At 39.5% G+C, this 13317-nt stretch overlaps 1 protein-coding gene across 1 annotated transcript; it reads right to left on the reverse strand.

Moving 5' to 3' along the window:
- Nucleotides 1-29: 29 nt before the first annotated feature.
- malt3 (MALT paracaspase 3) lies at nucleotides 30-11963 on the reverse strand. The gene is made up of 15 exons (XM_030766713.1): nucleotides 11869-11963; nucleotides 10191-10279; nucleotides 9794-9918; nucleotides 9504-9642; nucleotides 8993-9168; nucleotides 8608-8704; nucleotides 7906-7941; nucleotides 7492-7695; nucleotides 5963-6140; nucleotides 5655-5729; nucleotides 5424-5551; nucleotides 3537-3686; nucleotides 2198-2352; nucleotides 1026-1142; nucleotides 30-819 (listed from the first exon to the last, which is right to left on the reverse strand). Exons 2-15 carry the CDS (start codon nucleotides 10243-10245, stop codon nucleotides 478-480), a joined length of 1977 nt encoding a protein of 658 aa, XP_030622573.1. The 5' UTR covers nucleotides 10246-10279; nucleotides 11869-11963; the 3' UTR covers nucleotides 30-477.
- Between the last annotated feature and the right edge of the window lie 1354 nt (nucleotides 11964-13317).

Below are 13317 nucleotides of genomic sequence, written 5' to 3' on the forward strand. Positions count from 1 at the left end.
TGCCTTTTGTTTGAAATAGAATTTTAATGTCGCTCACGTAAGTCAAAATATACAGTTAATTTATTAAAGTGTGTTAAAGTGTAGCATTAGACCAAAAATTTACATTTACACCAAGTAGGTTAAAACATGATAAATTACGAATAATTGTACAAAAGCGATTCAGAATAAATAATGCCTGGTTCGTGTTTTAGTGACCTGTTGTCATGAAATAGGCTATTGAGTTTTCTTTTCAGAAATGAGAACTGATTTTCCTTTGAAACTGTTAGGGTTACTGTAGGGATTCATAATCCCACCACATTTATGAGGTGCGCACAAAAACGTCGTTTTGATTCGGTCATTGCACGTCATTGATCATTTAAAACAATTCATACTTAAAGACAGAGCTCAACAACAGTGCGTGAGTCTAGCATTACGGATTATTGTAATCATTTGATGCATCAGTCAAGTGATGCTCTTTCCCGTGAGATGTACGGAACGTCACAGAGTGAAATCGAGAGACTCGTTCTCATCATTCTCTTCAGGTTCGTTGCTGCTTACAGAAGCAGCCTTGGGCACGCTCTCCCAGACGTTATCTGCTTTTCTGGTGGAGGGTCGACATGGTTGGCCATGTGGCTGTTGGAAGGGTTGTTGTTTGTAATGAGAAATTTGGTCCGCTGTCTGGTGACGAGGCCACCGTATCCCGTCCACCTGCTTCTTCCTCTGGCCGAACTTGCAGGAGGCCACCAGAGGCTTGCCTATATCCAGTTCCTTCGATTCTACCACACGTAACCTGGTGTCCTTGTGGGTATAGTGAAGGTCCACTTTAATCACCAACGATTTCTGTGGAATTACGGAAGGATGTAGTTTAATATACGGAGGTTAAGTAACCGTTAACCTAAAGAGTTGTTGTTGTTGTTTTTAGAAGTGTGTAATGTTGAATCTTAAGAAATTCATTCGAACAGTTGCGTCAGCTTTTAGGCTATGTAAAATTTAGAATCGATGTTTAGCCTATAGGCTAAGTTAAAATGTAATCAGGCGTTACTTACGTTCAGTTTCTGCAGGCAACACAGCCTAAGACTGCAATCAGGATTAGCAGATTTGTTTAACAACAACGAGTCCATTTCATCTGAAATGTCCGCACGCGAGAAAATGTCCTCTAGGACCTATAAAAGGAACAAAATAGTAATGCCATTTAATTTTCAGGTTTTTTCAAGGGAGAAGCACAGTGTTGATTTTTTGTACCACTTAACGCCTCTGTTGCCGTATGAAACGTTTTCTTCTTTTTAGGTGTTTTGCCTGTTTTGACCCCTAGAGGTCACTAGACATTACGTTTTTCGATGCTCTTCCGTTTGTTATTCCAAGAACATCTTGATGTTTTGCAACATCCACTTTTGGTCGGTTCTGGTTGCTTCAATATCATAAATACTGACACGTGCCACACTCAGGCCCCGCACTTTTTTTTGAGAGAGAGATTTACACACTGGATTAAGGGGGTGGGTGTTTACTGTTGAGGAGTGTTCTGACCACACTGTATAGACTTCTTTTATACAGCATAGGTTTCACAGTGATGTTTCATTCAGTGTACAAATTCAAAGGGATGTCAGCTAACTTAACAGTCTATAATTACGTGACTTTGTGTATATCTCCTTTTCAAAAAACCTTTACTGACTACACTTAATGAGAAAGTTCAAGTCACTTCTGCTAAGAAAATGTTACTAGACAGTAGAGGCTTTACAGCAAAATAACAACTACGAGAGGAAACAGTCCTGCCATGTACCCTGTTCCACTCTCTCACTACCGCATTTTCTCTTACACTCTGAAATCTTGAAGTCATGTAAACATTTATGTAAAACATTTGCTTGTAGCATGAAGTCCACAGATACATATTGTCCTTACATCAAAGATTACAGATCCGAAGTGGTACCAGGAATGTCTACAATCTGGAATCAACTTAGTTGCTTGTATAAACCTTTTGAGTCAAGGACTTTGAGAAAATAAAAACTACAGACAAAACAAAAACTATACATAGTCCTGTTAGCTATTTTTAAAAATGATATAGATGGTGGTCATTTCAAGAACCTCCGCCCAGAAGGTATTAATGTGGAAGCTGCTCTTCTGTACTGGCTACTATACACTTTCACATCCCTACATTTAAACATCTACCTTTCTATAATACAACTGAACAATGGCAAAAACAGAAAAATGTATTGAAACTCACAGGTGTGCTCCTCAGACACACGGTGCAGTCCACGGCTACAGGTCCCATGCTTTTCACCTTGCCAAACACCACCATGACGTTGGAAAACAAGGCAGAGAAGCTCAGCTCCACTTGAGCACCACATGAAAATTCGACCAGCTTCCGACCAGGCAAAACTAGCAGACAGGACATCCCACCACAAAACAAAGTCGGAACAATGTGAGTCACTACAGATGTCAGGTGCAAATCCATTTTGAATGACAGTGTACTATTTAGGTACACTAATATGTATCTAGAACAATGAGAGCAGACAAACAAAATGTTACTGCTGTTGTTTACGTACAGCAAAACATTGCAAATTTTTTAAATTAACAAGATATATGCCAGGATCTATTTTTATGCCAAAGGGAAAATGATCTCAAATATGAAAACATGAAATTGAAAGGAAAACCAGTGCATAAAATATAACAAAAAGTTCAATAAACACTTCTTCATCAAATCCTTTTTTTCCAATTAAATTCTGTTTTACGTACCTACAAACAGAAGAGACCTCATATGTCACTAAATATTGACCATTTCTCTAATCATGGAAGCAGTTAGTAAAAGAGGAAGTTAACATGACAAGTCACGTGTAAAACCAGGTAATAACACGTGAAAGCACCATTATTTCCTTAAAATGCTAACATAAGCTTATTAATGGAAGGCCAACTTTCAGAGTGAGTCTTGTGTAACACAAACCAGCCTGCACTTGGGGTCATGGGGGAAGTGACAAAACAAATCATTCAAGTCACATGTCAGTCTCTGGGTTGTTCCTATATAACTCACAGCTGATGGTAGCAGTGATAAGATATCTATGAGATATGTTCATGAGAGTGAGCAGAATAAATAGAATATTTCCTCAGCATTGGCTCCAGTCGTCAGACTGATTGTGGATAATACTGCCCTCTAGGCTTACAGATTTTACAATATGGGAAGGGTGCCTAAAATACTGTGAAGTCTAGTTGAATGCTGAACGAAGAAAAAAAGAAAACTTTCTTGAGTTGCACAATGGCCATCTTAAAGAGTTATAAAACATTCCATTAATACCTATATAGTTACAATTGCTCCCTTATGCTCACAAAATTCCATGCGTTGTGGAGAGTGCGGAACTCAAAGTCTAACACAACCTTATCTAATCCAAATTCACACGATTAGAGTTATTTTAACATCAGAGGAGTTCCACTGATCATATTTACTGTTTACTGTTTTAATGTGACATTTTAAAAATGTCCTAAGAGCAGCCCTATCAAAACACATCAACTCATTGTCTTAAGTCATTTCCTGTCAGACAGATTAACAGACAGAAACTATTAGTACTCACCATTCGCCTGTTTCCAGCAGGCATCGCGTATTCGCAGCTCTTGCGTGTGTCCCACAGTCCTGACGGGGTCAGCTAGGGACCTGGGCTCCTTCAGTGTATGTTTGATCTCCACCACCTGCCTCCCACACACCATCAGATCCTTTCCCAGATCTAGTGGAGGGAAAGAAATAGTTATTATTTCACAAAAGTAAATTTCTGAAAATGTATGAGTTATTTTGGACTGTGGGTCTTTTAAGACGGACATGGACCAGTGACAAGCTTTAGTTACGTCTAAGGCATGTTGTCAAATATATGAATGTATCGATCATAACTTACTTCATCAAAGTCAACAGTGTTTCAACACGTACAGCTGATCCATTAAAAACACTACACATATGTTAAATCTTGATCCAAATCATCACCACTATACTATAAATAACTATAAAAGGTTCAATGTTAGACAAAAACAGCCAGCAGATCTGTGTCAGTAGATAGAGCTCTTTGACATTTTTGTTGACTCTTGGAGCCTTTGGCCCTCACAAAAAGTCTTGGCCACAAGCGGGTGTTTCATAAGCCCAAAGTAACCATGTTCTAGTGGTCTCCCTGCAGTGGGTTATACCTAACAGTCCAGTCAAAGTAGCCAGTGAGATTCAAAGGGTTAAGGGGGGCAGGATTACTGTAACTCAAGTTCCTATACAATAAATGCTGGTCAATGTTAATGAGGTCAAGGTGTGTATGAATGTCTGTCATCAGTATGTGTGGGTGTGGGTGTGTGTGGGGGGGGGGGGGGGCTCCTTGCTTATGTGAGAAAGTGTGTGTCTGCGTGTCTGCATGTGTGTGTGTGCATTTTTATATGTGTGTGTGAAAAGACAGGGCCATGAAGCAGTAAGCAGCTGCCACCAGGTCAGGTCCTCTCAGGTTTCTAAAGCGGTTGAACAAATCACACAGGGTGAATTTCCAGAGAATGAGGTCACTTGCTAAGACAGCACCCTCTCTAAAGCCAAGTCATGTTACCACAGAGACTAATCGAATAAACCAAACAAGTTTCTCCCCACCCACATACCCCCACTTAGCCTCTTCCCAACTTCCTATCCAACCCTGGAGGAGTAAACACCATGGGGGGGGGGCAAGTGACAAACTTACAGTAGACGTCAACATGTCTGTACTTTAACTAGCATCTATCAATGTTCCACTGATCACAGCTTCTTCAAAACATGCCTCATAGTAACCTCATTTACACAGAAAGCATGCAAAATAGGTAGCCAGAGGGAAATGGTATCTCCTGCCCACTAACTCTGGTATTAGTAATATCAGCCTTCAGATTTGTGTGGTAATATTTAATAGTGAATGTAGGCGTGGCAAAGCCACAGCTGTCAGACTGTCAACAGGAAGAGAGTGAAAATGCTGTCGTCTCAACCTGTTTAGAGATTATATATGTCTCCAACACAGTCATTTTGGGAGTGTTGGTTTTCCAGAGTAAAATTTCCTGGAGTTCATAGTTCTTTTACATATTTTACATTGGCACACACATTTTTACAATGAGAGAGTGCTTATCAAATGGCTCTCATGATTTTATTTACCCTAATGAGTGTTTATAAAACAATCAACACTTTCAGATTTAATTCAACACTGGCCAAGTTCCTTTGTAATAAGCTGTACATTTTTCAACCCAGTCATAAAGGCTCCTTTATAGCTGAACATTTTTGCCTCAGCTTGGCTCAAGCACATCAAATTCAGCCAATTATCAAGCAGTGGATCATTCAAATCATGTGTGTCAGTACAGGAATGAGGGCAAAAACGTGCAGGGCAGTGGGTCTTCAAGACTGGGTTGAAACTGCTATAAATCTTACAGCAGGATATATAGCAAGTAGGCTGCAGTAGGGAATCCAAGACATCTGAGAAACTGACCCTCAGACACCTGCTCCAAGACGTGGGTGACTTTTTTAGGCTCCAATATGTGTGTGTTCAGGTACTTGGTGAAGATCCCTGTGCTTTTTCCACCATCTTGCACTTCAAAAGCTTCAGCATCTTCACTCCTGTATTAGCAAAATTCCATTAATGCTCCACATACTTCATTTATGAATGTCACTGTGTATATTTTTATATATCTTATTTCAGACTGCGGCCTTCAACACTTACGTTGCATATCCGTATACGGTGTTACCCAAAGGAGCAACAGGTGTTATCACAGAAGGGGGAGAGTTTTGATGGTACCTTTAAAAAAACACATTAAATGACTCATTTTGACATTGTTCTATATTGTAAAATCAAAATGTTCACCTCATATTGTAAAGTTTAAAAATAATAATATATATAAATAATATACACCATGTATATACATTCTAATGAAATAACATGTAAGCTCATTGTCTTGGTTTAACTGAATAAATGTTCATTTTAGACATGGTAAGCATTGAGTTTGGAAAGGAAAGTTTTTGTGGCCGTACCATTTTCTGCAGGTGTCTAGTAGAATAACATTAAGCGTGGCTTGTCTTTCTTGCATTTTACGCATTACTCGCTGCACACACACACAGTTTTCCTTACAGTAGGGTCTTGGAGCATCGACTGCCACCAAGTAATTCCGGCCTGCATGTTCATATCCATGCCCAGCATAATAGAACACAGCTAGGAAGTAAAAAGAGTAAAAAGTAAAGAAAAAAGAAACCTTATCCATATTATTGTGTTACTAATAGACAATCCACTTGTAGATAAAACCAGAGGTATTAATCTATTACTTTGTTTTTATTGAAGTCACTGCACAATAGCAGGAACACAAAGTATCTGAAAGTCTGAAGGTTTAAATGTTCCCCTAAAAATGAGACTACTAGCACTTTGTAGATTAAAGGCAAAAACAGTCTGTCAAATATAGAATATATAAGTCCTCTACAACCTAGTACGGTATGTATGAGAAACAATGAAACGGTACAAAAAAAAAACAATTTAGGGCACGATATTCAAGGGTCATAAAGTGAGAGGTTTTTAGAACACCTAAAAGGGTCACAGGTTGTAACATTTTCCAGACGTGACATCAAGCTTATACATTAGCGCCAGCTGAAGATTTATCCCTGTGTGTACTTTATTGCAACTTGCCTTCTGACTAATGCAAATCTCACATTCTGATGAAGCTCCTACATTATGATGCAAACAGGTTTGACCTTATAGTGACTTTTGACTTTCAGTTTGAAGCACTCACCGTCTTAACACAACACCGTAAAATCAGATTTTTTTTAACTACACTTGAAAACATTGCACAAACTCATTGACTTGACTGAATAAAGTAAATGTGGCTCGCATTTGAGTTTACATCAACATAACATGAATTAAAGAAGTTAACTTTTAGATTTCAATAAGTACATGCAATAATGATGCTCAAATGTTGAGTTGTTACGATAAAAAGACAACTAAAGACTTTCTCTATCAGTGCAGCTAAAGAGCTTTAGCAGTCACTCTCTATAAATCTGTTGGCTAGCAGAGCTCAAAGCCTTCAGACACAGCTATACATAGCAAGGTATGCTCCACCCCTTAATCAAGTAGCCCATGCTTCTTCTTTCTACCTCTTATCATCCTACTGCTGCGCCACATTCCGTCTTAAGTAGAAACCTACGCGGACAGCACTGTGGCTTTGCGACCCATGACACAGGCAATAGCGAGTGCTTAGCGGAAAAGAAACTTTCGTTTCGTCACAGGACTGCTACAGTGGTCTGAAACCTCTCTAAATCAAGCAATACTATTTCCACTCCACAATAAACCACAAAGATCTCTGTAGAGATTTTTAGATGATTGCTATAGATCTCTTGAATGAAGAAATTTGGACCAATTGATTGAAACGGACTGTTTCAGTCTCTCTTAGAACTGTACAATACAGTGATTACATCACTCTAGATGAGTATAACTGGTCACTTGTCTATAAACTAGACACTAGACAATTTAGTTACTGATCTAGATGTATTGCAGGATCCCATCAGACAAGACTCACCATACACTCCTCTGTCTAGAAGTTGTAAGAACTTGTCAATGGCAGCATGCATCTCATCAAGGGTCAGGTCCAGCAAAGAGACCACTCGGAAACCCAGCTGCTGCAACAGGTTCGAAAGCTGGTGGACGTCCATGGTGGGGGCCATGAGACCAGGATGTTGGGCATAATTGAGATTGCCAATGAGCAGAGCCACCTTATCAGAAGCTGTAAACACAAGACCGTATGATGGATAATATTACTGTATGCTATGTGCTGTATGCTGACTCAATATACATAATTTACTCTTGAAGTTTTGAGGGTTTATCTCTGATGATGCAAATCCACATGTAAAAAGGAAACAATATTCGAGTGTGTTACTGTTAATCTGATAGCCTTATAGTCTGGGGTTGATGCAGTGTTTCCTTTGAAACATACCCATGAGAGGTGCTGCCAGAGATTGAGCAGGGGGAACTGCAGAACAGGAAAATGGAATAAAAAAAGGTCAGAAAGAGAAAGAGAGAGAGCGAGAGAGAGAGAGAGAAACCGGTCATCAGGTCACATGGCAACATATAGAATCTCTAACACAAATGGTTTGTGGCTGCCATTGGCTGCATACACTTGGTTCTCCTTTTATTTCAACTTTGTTTCACAGAAGAAAATTCCATTTACAGTCATGTATATTGGTTGTATATCTTCCAAGGTAATATAAAGCATAAAAGAAAGAGGAAGCTCTCTTTCAAAGAGCCAGTTTCGCTTTGAGATATGGTACATCCTTATATATGGCTGAGGTCTCAACAATATTAGCATCCTGGCTGCCCTCACAGCTTAAAAAGACGGGAAAGTACCCTTACAGTGCTGCTACAACGGAAATGCCTGTGTGATGGAATATGCTATGCACAGATCATGCAAGGAGTGGGAAAGAAAGCACAGTACTGTCAGATTTGTTTTCCCCGTCATGTCTCACTTTCCCTTGGGCAAAGGCTACGAAATTTTGTCTTTTTCATATCACATCAGGCCACTTAAAATAGACACAGAAGTGGTTATAACAGACTTTTTGGACCACGTGGTCCTCTGAACCCTAAATTGAGTGTCTTGTGTCAAAGTATTTTAATTCTAAAGCATTCTGAATGTATTTACCAATCTCTATGTCCGCTGCCTCCGACCACCTCTCCTCCAGTTTGTTAGACACGGCACAGAGATATGATCCAGCATTGTCAGCGTTCACGTTTTTTATCTGGCAGGAAATAAAATATTTAATATACTAGACAAATCCAACCGACAAATTCAGTTTCTTTCTTTTCTGACAGGTGTACACGCTTATATTTTTTTCCGTGGTTAAACGTTAACGAGGCTTCAGTGGAAGTCTGACAGTGTTTATCGGGTATTTGGTGTTACGTGCTACTGAACGCTTCATTCCAGCCCTTAGAATGGGGAAATTGGTAACCAGTGAACAAATACAACAACAGCAGTGACCAGGATAAATATGTTGTTAGCTGTAAACTGGTGTTGCTATGGATCTCACCTCAACTGAGTCTGAGGTCTCTTGTTGTAAGATTTGGCCATTTCTGTACCACTGGTACTGTGGGGCAGGCATACCAAATGCTGAGCACCTCAGGACTAACCTGTCCCCCTGCCGAACAGTCTGCGATACAGGGTGGACTACAATATGGGGCTCCCCACTCCATGTTCCACAGACACCTAAGAGAAAGTTCATGCATACTGAAACAGTCAGACTCAGTAATCTACTGTCAAAACAGCTGCATGAAAAAGTACAAGTAAGGCATTCTGAAAGACTGAGAGTGTCATACGCATAACACTATATAGTTGATCATTGTGAAAGCACTTAAAGACCTGATGTAGTATAAAATGAAAGAGAGCACAGTCATTACAATTTTAATGACGATAAATCACAGTTGAGTAATATAATGATAACAGTTGTTTTTTACTAATAAACCTCAGCAGGGGTTCACAAGAGGAACTAATAAGTCCATCAGACTGACAAATAATGGACATTTGGGGAGGGTGGGAGATACCTTGTCCAGCAGCAGATATGACTTTCACTTTGACCCATTTGCTGAAGACCCAGTTTTGGTACTGGTCACTCACTCGGCAGATGAAAGTCTGGGAATTCTGGGTTCTAACAGTGAGTTCAGGTCTCGTCCCATCAGCAACCTGACAATATTTACCATTTCACTTTATTCACAAAAGCCATCCACGATCCCACTATTTGATACACCATTTGATTTATATCTTTTTAAGGAATTAAGAAACAGGCATTTCCTCAAAAAAATGCAAATGATGTTATTCTGAACTCCATTCTTACCTCCTCTTGTGCCCCGTTGAACCACTGGTACTTCAAAGGACCAGGGCCTGTTGCTTGAACGCTCAGGAGAGCCGCATAATTGGGTGGCACACACACAGACACAGGCTGCTGCACAATCACAACTTCTGCAAAAAATAGAAACAAGGCCACAGTCATTACGCTACGTCAAATCTTACTTAATCTACATACATGACAACACTGATACAAACACTGGTATAAATTCACAAGCAATGATGACCTCACACACAAAAATAATGATGAAGGGTATCACGGGGAAACGTAAATTGGTCATAATAAGAACAAGATGGTAAAATGAGAAATAGTAATAACAATAATCTTTATTAATACTAAAACGTAAAATAGTAAATGGATATTTAAAAGTATAGGAGAAATATACCAGAGAGCATGCTATTAGCTACTGCTCTGGAGACTCCAATGGACTGGACCAACATAACTCTATGACTTCTCAGGGTAGACAGTCAATACCTGATCAGAACAGAAGACAAACAAGGCACTGAGATGAAATCTGAGTTTCACTGAAATACTGAACTTTCTTGATTTGTGTTATAGCACAAGACAAGATTTTTATAGCTTTGTTTTTTTTCCACCATTTAATCAAAACACGTAGATGTGAGTGACACAAAGAAAGGGGGAAATCCTGTGGAGCACTTTTTTCACAATTTGAGGGAATAACACAATCCATTATTGCAAAACTAACACACTAGAACTGGATAGAAAAATTCTCATTGAATACAGACGTGATGATGTAAATAAAGGAATATCTGTTGATCTGAGGAACAATAAACATTGGTTACTCTAAGATTACAGAGGCGTTTAAAACCCACAGTTCTTCCCCTAAGTAAATATACTACCATGACACACTAAACCGTTTCCTATTTTTTACATGTGCATGTGACTAGAATCATTCATAAAACAATTAGGCCTACCTCATTTGCAATTTAAACAGAAGCAGTTTGCAAACATTAGTAACTTTATTATAAGCTATACATGTCAAAATTAGAGTGCCACCAAACCTCAAACTCTGAATCCCTTCTGGAACTGAACGGTCTAAAAGCTCTATTGTAACTGAAAAATCCCTGAACATACCCATACCCAAAATGCCAACCCAACACTCCCTCGTTTTTTCATTGGAATAGTCCTTATAGCTGGTTAAGTACAAAGTTATCATTTCAAATTAACAAGGCAATCTATTGCCAAAACAACATCTCCCCAAAATTTCTTGCGACATCTGACCTTCACTGTTTTGCTCAGTGTGTGCTACACTTGTGTTACACACCTTTAACATGTTTTGCTTGATACCCTAAAATGTGTCGTGCAATCTATTCTACAGAAAACACTGTGACAAGAACACTGCAGCTGATTTACATGGAGTGTGAAAACGACTGGCTCGAGAAACGAGTAAATTATTGGCTACTTGATTATGTTAAAATTTAATGGAGCTGTGGCAAGTTAAAGGTGTCATCACCACACTGGCATGTCGTAAGACATGTTCACTGGGTTGCAGATGAACTCGAAATTAGATCCGAGCAACAAAGACACCTATAGAGTAGTTCTGCAAGACAAATACGCTTCCTGCCAAGACCTCACAAGGATGCGCATACCTTCCTATAGATCAACAGAGTCAAGCAGGATGCCAATACCTACCGAATAAACACGTCAGAATCAATTAAATAGACGAACAGACAGGATGCGCAAAACCCTTAGCAAAGATATGTCGATGTGTCTTGTCTTTGAAAGACTTGTATTTCAGGCATCTAACTGTATGGTGGAACAAGACTCTGGGATTGTAAATTTGTTTAAAAAACAAACAAATAAATAAATACAAATATACGTGGTCTCTATACATATATGCAGTTTCTGTTGTGAGTCCAGTAACCAACATATAATGACGACGTTATAATAGCAAATACTGAAATTTAAAACGTTGAAAGGAGTATGACGAACAACCCTGGGCCGAGTTCTAATTCGTTTTACGATATCAACGGAATCGGTGTAACTTCACAGAGTGAATTTTGTGTACACAGTGAATACAGAGTGTATTGTATGTTGCCTACCTGTCTAGCTCAGCATCGTCGATTCAAAAGTAAAACGATGTGAGTTAATGTCAGATTTTCTCGAGAAGTTTCGATGGCGCTGGGGAGGCTTAAGTTCACTGCTCTAACAAATGTGGCAGTCTAACAGAGTGACAGCTGCTTTGTGGGGAGAAATTCATGGCAAAGTACAGTTTCCCGGAACAATCCACCCACTACCGTCGTGTTTTGAGTATTTGAGCAGTGTGGTGCAGCTAGCCACGTTATGTGAGCCGATACTGTTTACAAAAGCGGTCTGATTAGAAAACATTTAGCGAAGGTTTATCATGTACATAATCAGTTAATTTCGTTTGTTGTATAAAAAATCCGTAACAACCGCAAATGTATTTGTATCAAAAAAGTCCTCCGACAAAATTCGAGTGCTCCTTCGGTTTCTTTCAAGGATTTGTTGTTTAGGTTCAGAAGTGTAAGCGAACACAGTAGTCTGCTCCCTTTTCTGAAATGTTTCTTTTGAAATATTTGTTCTCAGCTGACGCCAATTACGTGCACGTAGCCTTATAACATTTCTCTCTCTCTCTCTCTCTCTCTCTCTCTCTCTCTCTCTCTGTGTGAGTGTGTGTGTGTGTGTATTATTCACTCTTGTGTGTTTGAGTAACAAGATCCTTTTTATGTTTGGAAAATTAAGCAATGAGAACACACTGGTGGCCAAGATTGTGTACTCTGTGGAGGGGAGGGAGTTGTGTTAGATGAGTGACAGTATCATATGAGGGGGCTGTCCTAATTAAACATGAGCCATGCTTTCTGACTGGTCCCAAATCTGTCATCATTTACCTCATGAAACAAACACCACCAGCATCACTGTGCACATTCAACTGGCAACCAGTAATCACGCAATCCGTTTCTCTTTTCCAAGAGACCACAACCACTGCTAAGAGAGCAGCCAGTCAGAACATGATTGAATGCTCACCTGGGAGTTTTAGCTTTAGATTTAATGATCAAAGTTGTTTGTATACTGACTGTTGATCACTGAGTTTACAAAATTCAACACTAATGAATTTACAACTTTTCCGTGGGAACTACCCCGTAAGAAACTTTGGGCTGACGGCTAGTTTCGGAAAAAGTGATGTGCACTTGTGCCTATTTGTAGGCCTGCTATAAATAGTCTCCTGCTGGCACCACATGCTCATCTAAGATTGACAATTGCAGTGCCTTGCTAGTGGGACAGCAGGCTCCAAAGGACACTGAAAATCCGTACGAATGGTACGTTCTCTTGACTGTGTTTGTTGATACTTTGTTAATGCAAACATTTTCAGAGCGTGAATCCACAGGCGTTTGTTTCGAAGAGAGTGCCCTTAAACTGCGTACTGCATGTCACTGCCGTCCATCTCCCCAGCAAAACAGCAGCTCCTATTTTTAACTCTCTGTTAGTTTAAACACTCTGTTTGGAAGAAAATACAAGTGTACTGCTTGTGA

This window comes from Chanos chanos, chromosome 2 (genome assembly GCF_902362185.1).
Source record: "Chanos chanos chromosome 2, fChaCha1.1, whole genome shotgun sequence".
Taxonomy (NCBI): domain Eukaryota; kingdom Metazoa; phylum Chordata; class Actinopteri; order Gonorynchiformes; family Chanidae; genus Chanos; species Chanos chanos.

Excerpts from the sequence above, each read along its gene's own strand:
- malt3 (XM_030766713.1), bottom strand. The coding sequence starts at position 10,245 with ATGTTGGTCCAGTCCATTGGAGTCTCCAGAGCAGTAGCTAATAGCATG. Across the intron at positions 9,643-9,793 it reads TCAACGGGGCACAAGAGGAG|GTTGCTGATGGGACGAGACC; the intron begins GTAAGAATGGAG and ends AAATATTGTCAG. Across the intron at positions 9,169-9,503 it reads CATATCTGCTGCTGGACAAG|GTGTCTGTGGAACATGGAGT; the intron begins GTATCTCCCACC and ends ACTTTCTCTTAG.